This window comes from Agrilus planipennis, unplaced genomic scaffold (assembly GCF_000699045.2).
Source record: "Agrilus planipennis isolate EAB-ADULT unplaced genomic scaffold, Apla_2.0 scaffold168, whole genome shotgun sequence".
NCBI lineage: Eukaryota > Metazoa > Arthropoda > Insecta > Coleoptera > Buprestidae > Agrilus > Agrilus planipennis.
Window position 1 is genome coordinate 395555 of NW_020442443.1, and position 19576 is coordinate 415130.

The following is a 19576-nucleotide window of genomic DNA, read 5'->3' on the forward strand; positions in this document are numbered from 1 at the left end:
TAAATTTAATAAAATTTTATATAATTATTGTATTAAAAATATCAATTTTTTTCAGTACCGCGCGATTCTATTCTTCTTTGTAATCATCCATCTGGTGGTATCAGCTATGCTATTCGATCAATTCGCAAGAGTTGCTAGAAACCGCGAAGACTACAAGGATGAAATGACACAACATATGTGGCAGAGCGTTTTTGCATATTTATTTGCCGATTATCGAGACTTGCTTGATTCAGTTCATATCAAGGTATTTTGTCTACTAAGCATAGTTTAAATATGTATATATAATGTATAAGAAAACTACACAATGTCTTCCTAAACTGTTTCTTGTTAAGTAGGGATTAAATAACATTAAATGCTACACTCTCAAACAGTTCTGACAGAATGCCTATAACATAATGTCATGAAAAAAAACCCTGAAATTATCGACACTCTGCAGGAGAGCAAGAAACTGACTCTATTTATGATATTGAAACTTTGTAGGAAGATGGGCACAATAATAACCAATAAGAAAACACTATCTCTCTGCTGTTTAGCGGAACAAAGGCAGTCTGTTTTTTATTATTTATTATTATAAAGCCCGTTAACCTACAAAGTTCTAAGAGTCATAAAACGAGTCAACCCTTTGCCCTCTTGCAGTGTCGTTAAGTTCAGGTTTATAAAGTGAAACTTCTATTACATCGCCTCAAGTTTTTTCGTCAATTTATCGCATGTCGCATTACAGCTGACCGCGGAGTAGGTGTAAAAGGAAAGACGCTCGGCAGAGCAGCCGAGACCATGAGCTAATCGTGTAGCATTTATATTCTCACTGTTTCGTGCAAGTGCATGTGAATTACCTGCATTTATAGAACTTGAAACTTAAAGCAAAGAAGAAATTAATGATAGAATAACTGAAGTTCAAAATTATAATTATGTTTATAATACTGTCACTAGTACGATCTGTATTATTTTGAGATGTTAATTTATTTTCGAAAGAATGCGTTATCTATTTCATGTATTAAATACAGTTACGTACTTATCATTTGCATCTAAAAATTTAAACATATTTTTACGTTTTTCCTCGAATGTCGGATCAGTTAACAAAGAAGCGCAAATTGTTTTAATTGTGTTAGGATGAAGCAGTATCAATAAGTTTGAATCTCTTAAAAATTTATAACTATGTCAACTAATTGAATTGATAATAATAAATATAAGTCACAACTAAAGTATCATTCGAATATCGGAATCTTTCTTTAGCGGATGTGTGCAATTTTAATTTCTTACATATAAAATTTAAAGCAAGCTGGTTTTCTTCATATTTTATCGATTTTATTAAAACTGTAACCTGCTGCAAAACAGTATCTGTATTGGTAATTACTTTGTCTATCACGCTTATCTATTTCTGTCAACAAAGACTCAATTTCATTTATATTCTTTGATATAAATGGGATTTTGGTATTCCTCACTAAAGATGGAATTTCTTTTCCGTTAAAAGACGTTTGCACTTTTAGTTCACAGTTTTCAACCAATTAATGGGCAAATTATACGAACTGTAAACAGTCAGAAATCCTTCATACGCGCAATAGTTGAAAGACTTTTCATACGCTTTAAAATCAATTTCACTTTGTTTAGTGTATGCAAAAAAATTTCCCTTTCAATATTGTTTATCTGTTTGTCTCTACTCAATCGCGAATGAATATTTGTAAAATGTAATTCACAAATATTTTTGCGAGGAATCTATTTGTTACACAGATCAACGTAATACTCGAAGTTGAAATGTTAATAGGGATTATAGAAAAGTACAGTAATAAAAATTATTGGCACAGATCGATAGAATACAAAAGCTTTAGAAGATAATGTTGAGGAATATTTGCTCACAAAGAAATATAATACAAAAGATTTACATACTTACACAACGACATTATATATACAGGGTGCTCTAATTGATATTGATCGCGTTCTTAATAATGTCGAGGTGTACATTAAATAGTACTGTATACCAGAGCCGGGCAAACTTTAACTTCGTAGGAGCCGCTACCTGAGGTTAGTTTGAGTCACTCCATACCCTTCAATGAATACGAGACAGTACGCAGTAATGACCCATATTGCTTTCTCTTTTTCTTCTCCCTTCCACTCCCATATCAAGCCCCTTCATCCCGTAGACGAGCGAAGCCACTCTCGCAACTTAAATAATACCTACGAAAATTTTCGTTTCCAAACTATTGGGTTTGGCTATGGAAGAGGGGACTCACCTACGAAATGGAAGGGATGATAAAAGGAAAGAATCATCTCACTCGCACTCGCAGGAGCAATGAGGAGCTCCTTGGCTATACCTGAGGAGCACTCGGGAGTCAAAAGAGTCGAGTTTGCCCGGCTTTGTGTATACTGTCACTACGAACAATGCAACGGCCAGTAATAATTGTAGGTAGTAACGTAGTAGTAAGCCGTTGATATTTACTTTATTGGTCATTCCACAACCGCTACTGTTTACATATTTCATCGATGAAATTGGTTACTTGTTATTTTAATGTCACTGCATGGTGCTAATTCAGTCTTAGTGTCGGCTTCAAATCGTAACCTCTCCTAGTTTTATTAATAATTTCTTTGTTCTTTGACCATTCTGCTTTACTCACCATTAGGTCCCTATAGAATATGGTTAATACCCTCAAACGCTTGGTATACTTCATTTACTTTCTCTAGCAATTTGCCATTTCCAATGTCTTGGATGCACGCTTTATACTCTCGACTCTTGTTCATTAGACATAATTTTTCATACAGTACCTGCCAAAAGTTGTGTTTAATCATGAATAGTAGTGCGAGTAGGAAACACGCGTAAAAGCCTTTAATATGTCTTCAAATATAAATAAACATCTCGTTGATATTTTCAGTAGTAAATGGTACCAATAACAGCACATTTGAGCAATGCAATTGTAGTGGATAAAATGGTCAATTTTTCCGTGCAGTACTGTACGGATTATACGCTCCTCACCGGTTAAGAGTTTGGCCGAGAATTGTCTCCTTCCTTTTCTGGCCTAGTGCTGTTATTTTCTACTTTGCGCCGGTCAAACTGTAGGTCACATCGCTACAGAAACTAAACAAAGTGTATTATTTCACTCACTGTAGCGTCATCATCATTATAAGATCGTCAGTCCTAAGATTGGTTGGACACGCACCTCCACTTCTAATTTCATGAGCTAATAGCCAACAAATATAATAAACACACATACTCCGTATCACGCTACGTGACGGCTCAGGCAATGAAATTTCCAAGAAGGAGCCGCCTTTGTTTACGCCTAGCTGGAATTATAGTTACGGCATCCTTCAAACGAAGCACGTCTTGTATTCTGTTAACCACTTGTGGCTATAAATATCGAAATAGCATGGAAACTTCTATAATTTTTTTTTTGACATATTGATGAATATATCCAGTAGCGCACAATTTTATCAAAAGGAATATGATCATTCGCCTAATATTGTAGCGACCACGAGCGTGATTGTGTGCGATCGGGCATACGTGTGTGTGAGCGGCTTATTGATTCGCCGACTAGCCGCGGGCGCTTTTCTTCATGTGCGCCGTATCTGTAAACGTGTGTGTCGTACCTGCGTTCCGGGAAAGCAATTAAACCGTTCAAAGAAAACGAGACTTGTCTGGACGGTTGGAGAACGTTCCCGAAAGGAGACAAGGGAGTATAAAAAGGAAGAGACGATCGCCGAAGTGGAGTAGAAATAAATTGATCGTTGCAGAAGTAAAGACAGTGATAGAAGTGAAATAAATAGAACAGTGAATAGTAACAGTAGTGTAAATAAATAGAATAATTACCTAAGTTTAGTAATAAGCTAATAGTGTTTTTAAGTCTTTCAATAATAATTAGTGTAAATAAATAGTTTTCTTTTTAAAAGTTAATTTGTTAAACCGACGAACATTACAATATTTATATCAAAATATGTCAATTTATTGTACATTTTAGGTAAGCAATTGCAAATATTATAAGTACCCAATTACCGTAATTACCTGTTAAGTATATGAGGACATCAGTTGAATGTTCCCTAGACAAAAATTTTCAGTCTCTCAGAGTCTTTCAGCGTCTCTGAGAGCGTCTCTCACAGTCTTTCACTGTCTCTCAGTTATTGCCTTGTGTTTTTATGGATCTCTCACAGTCTCTGTATGAGAGAATCGAACGATAAAATTGTTAATTCAGAGATTCGAGTCTCTCGTTAAGAGACGCTAAACAGTTTTTTGACAGTCTCTCTTAGCGACACCAGAGAGACTCGATGAGAGACGGAGACTCGAGTCTCGCTTTCAATTACTGAGAGACTGGACATTTTTATCTCGGGTAATATTATTAAAAAAAATGTCTGATTCCTTAATATAGGTTTTACTGAAATTATGAAGTTTATGCTTAGCTGACTGAGGGGAGATTAGTCATCATCAAGTTTAACATACTTCAGAGATCCCAGTCTTTGTATGAGAGACTCGAGTCTCTCAATTTTTCAGTTTTATCCATTCAGTCTCTTTGTGAGAGACTCGAATCTCTGAATTAAAAATTTTATCGTTCCAGTCTCTCATACAAAGACTATGATAGATCCATAAAAACACCTATAACCAACAATAACTGAGAGAAACTGTGAAAGACTGTGAGAGACGCTTTCAGAGACGCTGAAAGACTGAAAGACTCTGAGAGACCGAAAATTGTTGTCTAGGGTATAAGGCATAACCAAATATCTTGTATTCCTTAATAATTGCGCTTGAAATTTATAAAATCAAAGTACGTACTGGCTTAAACAACAAGAGAAAACTATATATATAAATTAATCCTGTAAAATTATAATTTTATAAAACAGAAAATTTTTAAAAATATTAAAGAAATCAGAAATTTCTGAAATACATGGTGTATGGTATTTCTTAAGCGGGCGAGTAATACATGACTGTCTTTCAATTTTAGTACAAATGTTGTGGTGTTAGAGGAGCTGCAGACTGGCATCGTATATGGAATAATAGTTCAGCTCCAGAATCTTGCTGTTATCCCATACGCACGTGTTCCCTCTCGGATGCATACAAAGTTGGGTGTGTTGATATCATATTCGACAAACTACTGCACCTGAGTTGGGTGTTCACCTTTCTTCATGTACTAATATTATTTAGCGAGGTATTCTTTATAAATGTGAATTTGTTATTAAGACATAACCCATTAACGTTACTGTATTTTAGGTTGCTTCGTTCGTTTTTAATAGTATCTTAATTATTTATTAACAGACATCTTGCTTTATTACAGTTTCTTGCATTTTGTTTAACCTTTTCTATGGTACGGGATATAAAGAAAACAGAGGCTGAGGGGCGTGACTATGAACGTGGCCCTGCTTCTGTCTCAGATCGTGGCGCTGCTTCTGTCCCTGCTCGTGGAGCTGCTCCTGTCCCAGATCGTGGAGCTGCTTCTGCTCCAGATCGTGGCGCTGAACGCGGTCAAGAAGGTAGCTCTAGGCCTACTCGTGGGCGTACCGCTGAGCGTGGCAAAGCATTGCTTGGGTCAGTATTTAAACAAGAACCAGAAAGTGGACCGGAACAAGGTACAGCTTTGCTTGGATCGGTATTTAAACAAGGAGCAGACCGGAGACGAGCACAAGGAACAGCTCCTAGACAGGGAACAGAAGGAGAGACAGACGCCTCGCCAAAAGTGAAACACGGGCTGCGCTTCCGATGAATGGTTATAGACCCTCAAACAATCGGATTGGAGATTCGAGGCAGACAATACTTGATAATGATCCGTGATATTTTAAAATTAACTGTAATTTATAATAAAAGTTATAGTACAACCCTAAGTAACAGAGAAAAAAAATACTGAAAGTGACTTTTTTAAAAAAGTGTGAGCGACTAGAGTAAAGTATTCCAATTTCTAAAAAATAAACTGCAACTAAAATACAGTACATTATATGTTTAAAACAAAAACTAAAGCCATACTTTACCAGCATATCATCCAAGTGTATCTGTGATGCTTGTTTGACCACCCTTGGAAACCTGTCGTATGACGTTCTCAAAATCTTCCGCCAATAAACCAACTTCCACCTTCACTTTGCAACGCCCAACTTCAAATCAAACAAGGTAGCTCGGCGTTCTTTTAGATAGACCCAACAGCGTTTTATAGAAGAACAGTGTTCCATATCACCTACGTGCCTGTAGGTCAATACACTCGTTCCATAAAGCAGCGTTTGCTTGACAATACTATTAAATAAGTTCTTTTCGTATACATGTTATTGCACTGTTGTTTAATTAGTGAATCATATGCTGATACTAAAGCTACACGACTTTTAGTCAGCGCTTGTTCACGTCCAGTGGCTCTACTGAGTAACCCTGCGGATGAATAACTGCTTTCCAAGTAAATCAACTGATTAACGATTTTAAGTAGACTTTCTCCTCTTCTTCCTTTTTGAAAAATTGCAACCTTTGTCTTTTTGAAGTGAAACTTCTTTATAGACGGTAGGAAGGAAATTAACTAGGATATAAAACCGAGAAGCATTACATCACGCGTCACGCGTCACGTGTGACCCCTGGTGGATATGTCCAAAAGGAGTCATTTTAACAGGCTTAGAAAGCCAACCTGTTAGTAGCAAATGATAATGATTTCAAAATTGCTATTTCGACACATTGTCAGCATATTCCGCATTCTTCCGTTCGAAATAAAGTTGTATTTTTTTGCTGTTTAGTAATTAGTTAATTCAATAGTTTAAGCCATTTTTTTTTAAATGCTACTCTATAATATACACTTCACTTCTTTTCACTTAATAATTTCTATTTCTTACGTGGTGTTATAGGCGGATGATGAGGATATCGTGGGTAGAAAAGGTTAGAAATGAAGAGGTATTGGAAAGAATAGGAGAACAGAGGACTCTATGCAAGTCAATAAAAAATAGGCGAGATAGGTTGGTAGGACACCTTCTCAGGCATGAAGGTCTAGTCAGAGACATATTNCGAAATTTTTGGTGACATTTGAATTTTTTAGTAAGTTTACTTACAATTACCCGCAAAAAGGTAACGCGCCTTGACAATACATCAATAGCGATGTGGAAAATTACCTTAGGACAGTTACAATTATCCAGATGCTCCACTAATGTTAACGTAACTTATATTTTTCTTTCTTTTATGTTCGTATAATTACGTAGTGCTGCCTGTAATTTACCTATTTAATTTATTTAGTGTAAATATTATGTGTAGTACTAAATTGTTTATAATTACGTTCGATAATCGGGAATGTTTACAATTGAGATCCATGTAGCTGCAGATTTATCGCACTACGCTATTCTGCAGACACCTGTGTTGCCAATTCACGTACAGGGCCGACATCGGATTGTAAATTATTGAGTTTCTTTAAAAAACTAGCCCCTAACGACGCTTCTGAACTCACCGTGCGATTTATGAATATTGGAAAAACTTTGGCGGTTGTTGTAGAACAAACAAAATAGCTCAAAACCCCAACGCCAAAACACGACACTGTAGTAATTCGAAGCACTTTTCGGTAAGAAGGTTACCTTCGTCAGGGAGTTTGAGTTCACTTCAGTCCCTGAAGAAAGGAACCACATTTCATCTGCCAAAGGAATGTATTTTTGAATTTTCTCAATATGTTGTTGTTTAGGATTTTTAGTGTTTAGTACAGCAACATCTATTAGGTAAATTGTTTTAATTTCTTTGATGGTCAGTGTGATATCAGGTCAGTTATGGTTTACAGTTTTGTCTGTAATTATGTCTCTATTCCAATAAAGCTTTTTTAATACATTTTGTGGTTTGCATTTGTAGTACGGCTCTATCTGATCTTGAGTTTAAACTTTTTGGCTAACAGCGAGTGGATTTGTTTAGCAACATTATTATGCCTGTCGATATATTGTCGGCTGGCTAAAAATCAGCAACCCTCAGAGATGTGGTCAATTGTTGCGTGAGGTGTGTTGCATGCTCGGCATGTGTCCGATGAAATTGTGGGATTTTTAATAACATATTTTTCATAGCTTTTGTTTTTATTATTTTGTCCTGAATCGCTATCATGAATATATTTCTTTTTTTAACCACTTATTAGAAGCTTCTTTATTATTATTATTAACTTAAATTTTGACAGATCAATGAGACATGTCTAAGAAACAACATAATTTATAGAAATTAAATCAGATATTCTATAAGTATTTCAAACGTAAAGTGTTATTTTTTAGTAAATGCCTTTCTTGGTGTGGCATACATCATATTTCTATTAATGGAAAATATTCCTCAGAACGACAAATGAAGTAAGAGAAAAACCTAAAAAATTGAATAGCCTAACCTAACCTAACTACTGGCGATACAGATCTGTTCAGACTTGTATAGTTAGAAAGGTAGTTCGAACAAAGAAATTTGAAGTGGTCAGTATTCTGTCGAAATTGCCAGACGCGGATCGCGATTTCGATCTTGTTGGATTTCATTAGCGCGTCGCAGACAGTTACGACAGAGCACAAACCTTTCTTTTTGTTTAGATTAGATTCTCGATGATTGGAAATTTTCAAAAGACACCTCCTGAAAGGAGGTAGTGTCGGATTTTTATCGACTATAACCCCTCCTCGATTGGGGAGATAAACCCTGAGGGTTACTCATCCCCGGGAAGAGAATGAAAGGTTGGGATTAGGGAGACGGTTGAGAAGGAAAAATGGTTAAGCGTGGGGGGTATTGGGGAGGGGGAGCTATCAAAATAGAAGTGTCGGAGAGCATATCCGCACAGAACGGGTTATACAGAATAGGCGATAGTTTGCAGCCTTGTGGGGCACCGGCTGTGACGGGTTTACTGGCAGAGAGAACAAAGCCAACGCGGACCCAAAGGATTCTGTCTGTGAGAAAGGACCTGATAACCCCAACTAGAAAATGCGGAATGTTAAGGGCGATGAGTTTTGAGAAAACTTTTTGTCCTTCGTGCCAGACTCTGTCGAACGCTTGTTGGACGTCAAGAAGAAGTATGAAGGTTAGACGCCGCTTGTTAAGGTTGTCGGAAATGTATTCGGATACGCGAAAAAGTTGATAGCCGGTGCCGTGATGCCTACGGGAGTCGTGCTGATGATCGGGGAGAGGGTTGTTTTGCACCACGTGGTCGAAGCGCCGATCGAGAAGGATTAATTCAACTACTTCGCTCAACGAGCTGAGCAGGCTGATGGACCTGTAGCTTGAGGGAGAGCTAAGGGGCTTCCCTTTTTTGAGGAGACCGATGACAGTAGCTTCTTTCCATACCAAAGGGAAGTGATGGTGGAGCCGCATGATGGCGTTTGTGATGTTGCACAATGCGGTTATGTGCTTTGGCGGCAGGACTTTGGGTACTCCGTTGTAAATTCCGTCTTTTTCAGAGAACAGATAGTAAGGGAGATTTTATGGGATGTAGTATGTCTAAAGTCGGATTCAAGGGGGACGAAGTTCAGGGAGACGGCTTTAATACGCTCGTGAAAGTCGGCAAAGTCCACTGGACTAGGTAGTGGAGAGCACTGGAGACATAATTGATTGATTGATGATTGCGGCTGTTTCTTCGTCTGAAGAATAGATGTAACCGTTCTGTTTTAGTGGCGAAGAAAACGGATCACTTTTCAAGTGCTTCGGGGGTTTGTTTCTGCCTGAGCGATATAATCATCGAAGGATGTGCTGCGGAATTCGAGGAGGCGATTTTTTAGTTCTCGTTGAAGGGCGTTTACTTCAGCACGGTGTGCGTGGACGCGCTGTCTATTCCACAGACGTCGGGCTTTATTTTTCCTCTTAAGGCGGTCAAGAATGTCTGCGGGGTGAGTATTGACTGGGGCGGTGGAGGGGCGGGTAGTCGTGGTCCGCTCGACGGCGCTGATGATCTCGTTTGAGAGGAGATTTACAGCTTCATCGAGTTTCTATATTGTGCGAATTTGAGTGCACTTAAAAGAAGATGTCTCAAGCCAATCTAACGAAGATGTTAGCTTTGGGGGGTTGTAAATTGGGCGGCCGATTTCGATTAGGATAGAAAGGTTGTCTGAACTAAATTTGTTAAGAACTGTAGGGTTGGCCAGAACACATACCAACTCTACTTGCTGCCTTAACACAGTATATTTTATGAAATCCTACAAATGGCGCGGTAAACGCCATCTATAGTACCATGCTACTTTGAGTGGAATTCAATATGCTCAACAAGGTCCATTTGAATAAATAGACATATATTTTGTAGGATCTCACTATCTTAACAAATTTGTTAGGTTCGGTTTTTACGGAAACCCTTATTACACTTTATATTTTAAGTATCACACACTACTGATGACAAGTGAACAAACTGACATAGGTTAGACTTATAAAGTAGGATGCTGATGAGACAGAAAATGTATGAGCTTATATACTAATTAGAAGTGTCATGGGTGATGGTGTGATCCACAACTAGGGGCAAGGGTTTAACTGTACATCGATGTTCTATTGGCTGCTTGTTTGTAGTCAGAAGATATTAAATGTGCTTATGACGGGAAATCACCGTATATGCGTGGCATCGACTGTTAATACTCTTCAGATTTCTTTGAGCGAAATTTTCAACCTGGTAGGCACGAACTGACAATTTCTATTGTAATTTGTTAATAATTATTTTTACTAATTGTGTGCAATGAGTGTGACCCGTTAACAGCATCCAATGTGATTAATTAGAATGTTAACCACTAGAGGTACTTCAGGTAACTGCAGCCGATGGTTCCTGGAGACATCTGATAACTGGGAGCTCAAAGCTTTTGTACAATTTCATTTTTTTTTTTGTTGGTTTACGTTTTATTATTAATTAAATATTTCATAATCATAACTATGCAATTCTTTCGAAACTTATAAAATAGATATTGAGTTTATTTATTTGCAAAATACGCGTATTTGGCATTCAGCAGCAACGAAACAGTAAGTGAAAAGAATTTTATCTATGTACAAGCGGAAATTTACGCAAGTTCGATAGTTCTGGTTCATTATCATAAGATTGTCAGTCGTAAGACTGGTTGGACACCTACCTTCGCTCTTTCCTACTCTGAGCTAAACTTCGCATTTCCCCAAAACTAGAACAACCCACATCCTTAACTATTCGCGAACAGTAACCTCATCTAGGTCTACCTCTACCCCTCCTAACTCCCGTTTCTGCCTCTAATATGTGTCTGACTAGACCTTCATGCCTGAGAAGATGTCCTACCAACCTATCTCGCCTATTTTTTATTGACTTCCATAGAGTCCTCTGTTCTCCTCTTCTTTCTAATATCTCTTCATTTCTAACCTTTTCTATCCACGTTATCCTCATCATTCGCCTATATCACTACATTTTCAACGCTTCTAATCTTTTCTTTTCCGCCGCGTCCATGTTTCGCACCCGTACAATGCCGTGCTCCAAACATACACCTTCAACAACCTTTTCGAATTTCTAAATTGACCTTTCGCATAGAAGTGACTTTCTTTTATTAAAGGCAACACTACCCTGCGCTATCCTCTGCTTTATATCCCTACCCATTCTTCCGTCCTGACTTCTGGCTTCCTAGATAGGTACCTAAAATCGGCCACTTCTAATTTTTCGTTCCCTATCTTTATATTCGCTCTTTCCCTACTTTTTCTTCCCTTGCATACCAGTATGTTAGTTTTACTTTTATTTGTTACTGTTTTGTCAGTACCGCTTCCATTTTATTTAAAGCTATCTCTAAGTCCTTGCTAGATGCTAATACTGCTGTATCATCTGCAATTCTAAGCATACTAATCTTTTGCCCCTGTATATTATTATTGTGAAAATTATTTACGAAGTCATCAAAAAAGATAAAGAGGGTTTCTAACCTAGTTAGTATCGCAAATTTTGTCAGTTTTTCGTTAAGTCAGCTAAACCAAAGGAACTTCTAGAACCAGTGAGTGACCCATGTTGAACTAAGTGCAAAATAATCACTGGTTTATCAAAAAGTTAAGCGTTTAACGAGTCGACTCGGGAAAGCATTAAGAAAAAGACTCGATCTACCCTTAAGAGCATAACCGGTGGAAAATCCTAAGTGTTGGTGGCACTACCTCCTGATCGGGATGATTACAACGCTCCTATCAATGTAAGTAGTGTCAACTTTAACGGTCTATATTGGGAGAAAGATCCTTTTTGTGAACGTTTCTATTTAATTCTCCATATAATTCCATATATTAAAATTGTTATTGTTTTCCAATTTCGCGTTTCTTATCATTTTAGTACCTTACGCCTAGTCACGACAAAATAATCAAAATGCATTATAACCAGGTAATTAAAATAGATAATTAACAAAAAACCAAAAGTAACAAAATACCGCGTGACAGTATCAAATAGATATTGACATTAACTGACACTTCACTATCCTGAAGTTGGATGAGACGGCACTATTAACCTATTTTATTTTTTAATTTTTACTATTCGTAAGGTTGGTTTATTTTCATAAAGAGCGATCATTATACCAGTAAATACAGTCAGTTATATTTAAAAGTGATACTCTATATTGGATTTAACTTTTATGAAAATGTTTTGAACTGTCAAATGTATTGTGCAATTTAGTTCTTTTAATATTTACAGCGGAAAAAGAGTGAAATTATTATTGTAAATAATGTATCTGCTAACATAATAATAGAGGCTGATTAAAAAGAAAACAATTTACATTCTTAATCTGCAAAAATTATTGAAAATCTTAATTTTCCATCAAGAGGTATGTATACCTTTCTGTAGTTTCCAATCTTCCTCCTTTTCTTACTTTCGGCTTTGGAAGGGGAATTTGAAATTTTGCTTTTTGCAATAAAAAAGCCCAAAACCTAATTAGATAACGATGAGTAAAAATTTATATAAAAATTGACAAATTGTTAATACCTTACAAATAGTAGATACTGTCAAGTGGGGACCACATTTCTTAAAAATATGAAAATTATAGAAATCTAAATAAAGCAATATTATTAACATTGGTGAGACTTTTCAAAATTGAAGTTTAAGGCTCAAATTTTGACAGACATTTTTTAATATCTGTCTATAACAAATCTCTTATACAAGATTTTCACAAAATTAATTGAGGCATCTCTTTAAAGAATTTTTTGCATAATTTTAAATTAGACCTATTGTACACCTTAAAGACAGTAGGCCAATAGCGTAGACAATATATTCAAATGTGGCTGGTACAATTGGTAATAAACCTTGTATATTCCACTTTGTCGTGAATTTTTTCTGAAGTGTGGAATTTTAAGAAAATTATACTGTCAAAACCAAGCCGTTAGGCTAATATTTTTTTTTGAAGTGAAACTTCTTTACGCACGGTAGGGTAAGTTCGTTTCATGCGAGTTGGCATGTAACGAAATTATGCAACGTATTTCCCCCGCTGTCTGTCCCTATGTATGCTTAGATCTTTAAAACTATGCAACGGATTTTAATGCGTTTTTTTTTTTAATAGAGAGAGTAATTCAAGACGAAGATTTATGTGTATAATACATGTATAATATAGTAGAGAAACACTGATAATTTTAGAGGTTTGTAATGTGATGTCGTAAATAAACACATTTTTTGCGCTTACATTTCAAACGCTGGTTGAACCCTATGAGATAGATTAAAATAATATACTACAGTATTGTACACCTTAAAAAGTTATATAAAAAAGTCTGGGATGGTATATGTCTATCTCTTAGGGATAACCCACAATAACCATCTTTTATACTGTACTTTTTACGAGAATTAATGGCTTATTTACGAAGCGATTTTAAGCAATACAGCATTAAACATTATTCAATTAAGTACTTTTAAATACATTGTGCATTTAATATAGATCAATATGGCCCTTTAATTTAACCAATTTAAAATAGGTAGTGTGAATAGATGTACAGTAACTAATGTTTATACGGAATGTAGCTGAAATAAGTGCCGAGCTTGCAGGAGGTGATCGAGGACTATAAAATAGGACAACTAAGCAAATGATTGTATGTCCAAGTATTAACGCAGCTGAACGTACAGGAAAATTCAATCCCGGTCCTGGTTCATAAATACGGCCCGCAATCAGCTGGTGATGACTAGCATCACTGTAGTATTTGTCTTTTATTTTTTTTTGCTCATGTGTTGTTGATTTGTTACACTGGATTAAGTGTGTTTTAGAGTGTTAACAGCCAACCTCTAGTAGCCTTCTATTCTTTTATTTCAACCTTGTGCAATTCTATATACTAATTCAACAATGCAACATCAATTATTACTATAGATTAGTCACTGTAGAACATTTGTTATACTTCATTTACTTTCTCTAGCGATGTGCCCCTTCCAATGTCTTAGATGCGCGCTGGCAAAATCGTAGGTAGGGAGAAAAAAGCTCATTATGCTCTCGACACTTGTTCATTAAACATACTTTTTCATACAGTACCTGCCAAAAGTTTTGTTCAATCATCAATAGTAGTGCGAGTCAAAAACAAGCGTTAAAGCCTTAAATATGTATTCAAATATAAATAAACATCTCGTTGATATTTTCAGTAGTAAATGGTACCAATAACAGCACATTTGAGCAATGCAATTGTAGTGGATAAAATGGTCAATTTTTCCGTGCAGTACTGTACGGATTATANCTAGATTAGATTACTCTTCGCAAATAGTTAAGGATATGGGTTGTTCTAGTTTTAGGGAAATGCGAAGTTTAGCTCAGGATAGGAAAGAGTGGAGGTACGTGTCCAACCAGTCTAAAGACTGATGACCTTATGATGATGATGATGACGCGTCTACATTAACACACGCACGCCCCATTTTTTTTTAGTTCGCAAAACTCCGCTAGGATGTTAAGTTCTATTTAGAGGTTAACGATTTCACTTGTTAACATTTCAAGGTCATCTGTAAACAGGGAGGAAAGGATTGTACTAAACGTAATTCGCTGTAAAACCCACGGCGTAACGTTTATTCTTTTGGTTTTTTCGAACTACGTTTAATTTTTGTATAAGCTGCTTGGTGTAGATTACGCTAAACTCGTGCCTTGTGTTTCGTCCGCTATGGTATTTGGTATTGTACTGATCGTGAGTCAAATGCACGTTGAAAGTTTTCGAATTCCTATAGCATTCATATTTTTATTAGGACTCTCAATGGTTTATGTGATTTAAAAATATTGCCCATGCATGATCATGATCTTCTAAATTTGGTTTGAGCATCTGATACAATTTCAATTCACACCAAATTGTTGATCCTGTTTGTTGGGGTAGCGGTAAATATTTTTAAGATTGTATTACATAATGCAGTACCTAGAGGTACTTCCATAGATGATTTAGGAAGTCACCCCTTTCTTGTACAGCATTATCATTTCTGAATTAGACCAACTCTTGGGAACCTCGGTTTTCCACAGCACCGTGCTGTATATCCTGGTAAATTTTTTGCTGCAAATAGATAAAAGCTCATTTGAGATTCCGTCAGGTGCAGCTGCTTTACTCTTTTCTAGCATTTTAGTACCGGTGTTAGTTCATCAACTGTGATTCCCCCATGTAGTTCCCGGTGGGGGCTGTCAGTGAATATGGTAATGCCTGTTATCCAAGGTGAGAAAACGTCATTGTAAAAAGTCTGCCACTAAACGTATGTAATTACCGTTTCAGAGGGTTGTGTTGCATGAAGTCTTCTCACTAAAGTCCAAAATTGTTTCATATCTTGGGCATTATTGATTGAAAGATACATCTTCTGAAGAAAAGAGCTTCTTTTCGTATAAAGGATACTCGTATAATCCTTTCTTATCTTGGTGTACATGTTTCTTAATTATTTCTTTCGGTACTTTGTCCATACTTTATATTTACCTGTCTTTAACTTTTATTCTGCCGTCCTTGCATTCTTCGTAGAACCAAGGTTTGTTTTGCTTAGCCATATTCGACTGTGAAGTTACTTCCTTAATTAGTGTGATTCCAGTTCCTCTAGCTCAAGTGCAATTTTATTCTGTGGTTTTGCTTTATATTGCTTTACACTTAAAGGATTTTAGGTTATCATTTGTTGTGGTGCTGCCTGTGGTTTATAAAAATAGTTTGTATTTGTCTGTTTTATTTCTCTTTCGCGTATTGTCGCATTAATAGGGAACTGATTAGACGTGTCCACATATGAAACAAACCGCTCTGAGCACTCTACGTTTGAGGGTCGTGGGCGTCAATGTCCGAACCATATCGTCGCTGTAGAAAACGAAATCCTGGACTTCATAGTATATAACCTCCAATCTAGTACACGGGAAGTAGCAGGCAACGTTGGCTCCTCTTATATGAAAGTGTGGTGCAATTTAAAAGAGCGGTTGCTGCATCCTTATCATTTGCAGCGAGTGCAAGTCGTACTTGAAACTTATTAGAAGTTAATTTTTGTCAGTGATTTCGACAAAAAAGTGTTGGACAGCCCAGTTTATTTCCTTAAGGTGTTTACAAATTTGGTTCGCGCGAAACAGAATTTTGAATTTTCACAATAATCACTATTGGTGCGACGCAAATTCGTACGACATGCGAATTTGCGTCCCAGCACTGTTTTTAATAAATGCATGGTGCGAAATTTTTGGTGACATTTGAATTTTTTAGTAAGTTTACTTACAATTACCCGCAAAAAGGTAACGCGCCTTGACAATACATCAATAGCGATGTGGAAAATTACCTTAGGACAGTTACAATTATCCAGATGCTCCACTAATGTTAACGTAACTTATATTTTTCTTTCTTTTATGTTCGTATAATTACGTAGTGCTGCCTGTAATTTACCTATTTAATTTATTTAGTGTAAATATTATGTGTAGTACTAAATTGTTTATAATTACGTTCGATAATCGGGAATGTTTACAATTGAGATCCATGTAGCTGCAGATTTATCGCACTACGCTATTCTGCAGACACCTGTGTTGCCAATTCACGTACAGGGCCGACATCGGATTGTAAATTATTGAGTTTCTTTAAAAAACTAGCCCCTAACGACGCTTCTGAACTCACCGTGCGATTTATGAATATTGGAAAAACTTTGGCGGTTGTTGTAGAACAAACAAAATAGCTCAAAACCCCAACGCCAAAACACGACACTGTAGTAATTCGAAGCACTTTTCGGTAAGAAGGTTACCTTCGTCAGGGAGTTTGAGTTCACTTCAGTCCCTGAAGAAAGGAACCACATTTCATCTGCCAAAGGAATGTATTTTTGAATTTTCTCAATATGTTGTTGTTTAGGATTTTTAGTGTTTAGTACAGCAACATCTATTAGGTAAATTGTTTTAATTTCTTTGATGGTCAGTGTGATATCAGGTCAGTTATGGTTTACAGTTTTGTCTGTAATTATGTCTCTATTCCAATAAAGCTTTTTTAATACATTTTGTGGTTTGCATTTGTAGTACGGCTCTATCTGATCTTGAGTTTAAACTTTTTGGCTAACAGCGAGTGGATTTGTTTAGCAACATTATTATGCCTGTCGATATATTGTCGGCTGGCTAAAAATCAGCAACCCTCAGAGATGTGGTCAATTGTTGCGTGAGGTGTGTTGCATGCTCGGCATGTGTCCGATGAAATTGTGGGATTTTTAATAACATATTTTTCATAGCTTTTGTTTTTATTATTTTGTCCTGAATCGCTATCATGAATATATTTCTTTTTTTAACCACTTATTAGAAGCTTCTTTATTATTATTATTAACTTAAATTTTGACAGATCAATGAGACATGTCTAAGAAACAACATAATTTATAGAAATTAAATCAGATATTCTATAAGTATTTCAAACGTAAAGTGTTATTTTTTAGTAAATGCCTTTCTTGGTGTGGCATACATCATATTTCTATTAATGGAAAATATTCCTCAGAACGACAAATGAAGTAAGAGAAAAACCTAAAAAATTGAATAGCCTAACCTAACCTAACTACTGGCGATACAGATCTGTTCAGACTTGTATAGTTAGAAAGGTAGTTCGAACAAAGAAATTTGAAGTGGTCAGTATTCTGTCGAAATTGCCAGACGCGGATCGCGATTTCGATCTTGTTGGATTTCATTAGCGCGTCGCAGACAGTTACGACAGAGCACAAACCTTTCTTTTTGTTTAGATTAGATTCTCGATGATTGGAAATTTTCAAAAGACACCTCCTGAAAGGAGGTAGTGTCGGATTTTTATCGACTATAACCCCTCCTCGATTGGGGAGATAAACCCTGAGGGTTACTCATCCCCGGGAAGAGAATGAAAGGTTGGGATTAGGGAGACGGTTGAGAAGGAAAAATGGTTAAGCGTGGGGGGTATTGGGGAGGGGGAGCTATCAAAATAGAAGTGTCGGAGAGCATATCCGCACAGAACGGGTTATACAGAATAGGCGATAGTTTGCAGCCTTGTGGGGCACCGGCTGTGACGGGTTTACTGGCAGAGAGAACAAAGCCAACGCGGACCCAAAGGATTCTGTCTGTGAGAAAGGACCTGATAACCCCAACTAGAAAATGCGGAATGTTAAGGGCGATGAGTTTTGAGAAAACTTTTTGTCCTTCGTGCCAGACTCTGTCGAACGCTTGTTGGACGTCAAGAAGAAGTATGAAGGTTAGACGCCGCTTGTTAAGGTTGTCGGAAATGTATTCGGATACGCGAAAAAGTTGATAGCCGGTGCCGTGATGCCTACGGGAGTCGTGCTGATGATCGGGGAGAGGGTTGTTTTGCACCACGTGGTCGAAGCGCCGATCGAGAAGGATTAATTCAACTACTTCGCTCAACGAGCTGAGCAGGCTGATGGACCTGTAGCTTGAGGGAGAGCTAAGGGGCTTCCCTTTTTTGAGGAGACCGATGACAGTAGCTTCTTTCCATACCAAAGGGAAGTGATGGTGGAGCCGCATGATGGCGTTTGTGATGTTGCACAATGCGGTTATGTGCTTTGGCGGCAGGACTTTGGGTACTCCGTTGTAAATTCCGTCTTTTTCAGAGAACAGATAGTAAGGGAGATTTTATGGGATGTAGTATGTCTAAAGTCGGATTCAAGGGGGACGAAGTTCAGGGAGACGGCTTTAATACGCTCGTGAAAGTCGGCAAAGTCCACTGGACTAGGTAGTGGAGAGCACTGGAGACATAATTGATTGATTGATGATTGCGGCTGTTTCTTCGTCTGAAGAATAGATGTAACCGTTCTGTTTTAGTGGCGAAGAAAACGGATCACTTTTCAAGTGCTTCGGGGGTTTGTTTCTGCCTGAGCGATATAATCATCGAAGGATGTGCTGCGGAATTCGAGGAGGCGATTTTTTAGTTCTCGTTGAAGGGCGTTTACTTCAGCACGGTGTGCGTGGACGCGCTGTCTATTCCACAGACGTCGGGCTTTATTTTTCCTCTTAAGGCGGTCAAGAATGTCTGCGGGGTGAGTATTGACTGGGGCGGTGGAGGGGCGGGTAGTCGTGGTCCGCTCGACGGCGCTGATGATCTCGTTTGAGAGGAGATTTACAGCTTCATCGAGTTTCTATATTGTGCGAATTTGAGTGCACTTAAAAGAAGATGTCTCAAGCCAATCTAACGAAGATGTTAGCTTTGGGGGGTTGTAAATTGGGCGGCCGATTTCGATTAGGATAGAAAGGTTGTCTGAACTAAATTTGTTAAGAACTGTAGGGTTGGCCAGAACACATACCAACTCTACTTGCTGCCTTAACACAGTATATTTTATGAAATCCTACAAATGGCGCGGTAAACGCCATCTAT

The 19576-nt window shown here is 37.3% G+C and overlaps 1 protein-coding gene across 1 annotated transcript in view; it reads left to right on the forward strand.

Moving 5' to 3' along the window:
• The window catches only part of LOC108740081 (tetraspanin-9-like), a 12264-nt gene extending 6471 nt beyond the window's left edge, over positions 1-5793 (forward strand). Inside the window, exons 4-6 of the mRNA XM_018474273.1 lie at positions 56-244; positions 4920-5123; positions 5250-5793. Coding sequence (XP_018329775.1) covers positions 56-244; positions 4920-5123; positions 5250-5675 — 819 coding nt within the window. The 3' untranslated portion in view covers positions 5676-5793. The remainder of the gene's footprint in view (positions 1-55; positions 245-4919; positions 5124-5249) is intronic.
• The last annotated feature ends 13783 nt before the right edge of the window (positions 5794-19576 follow it).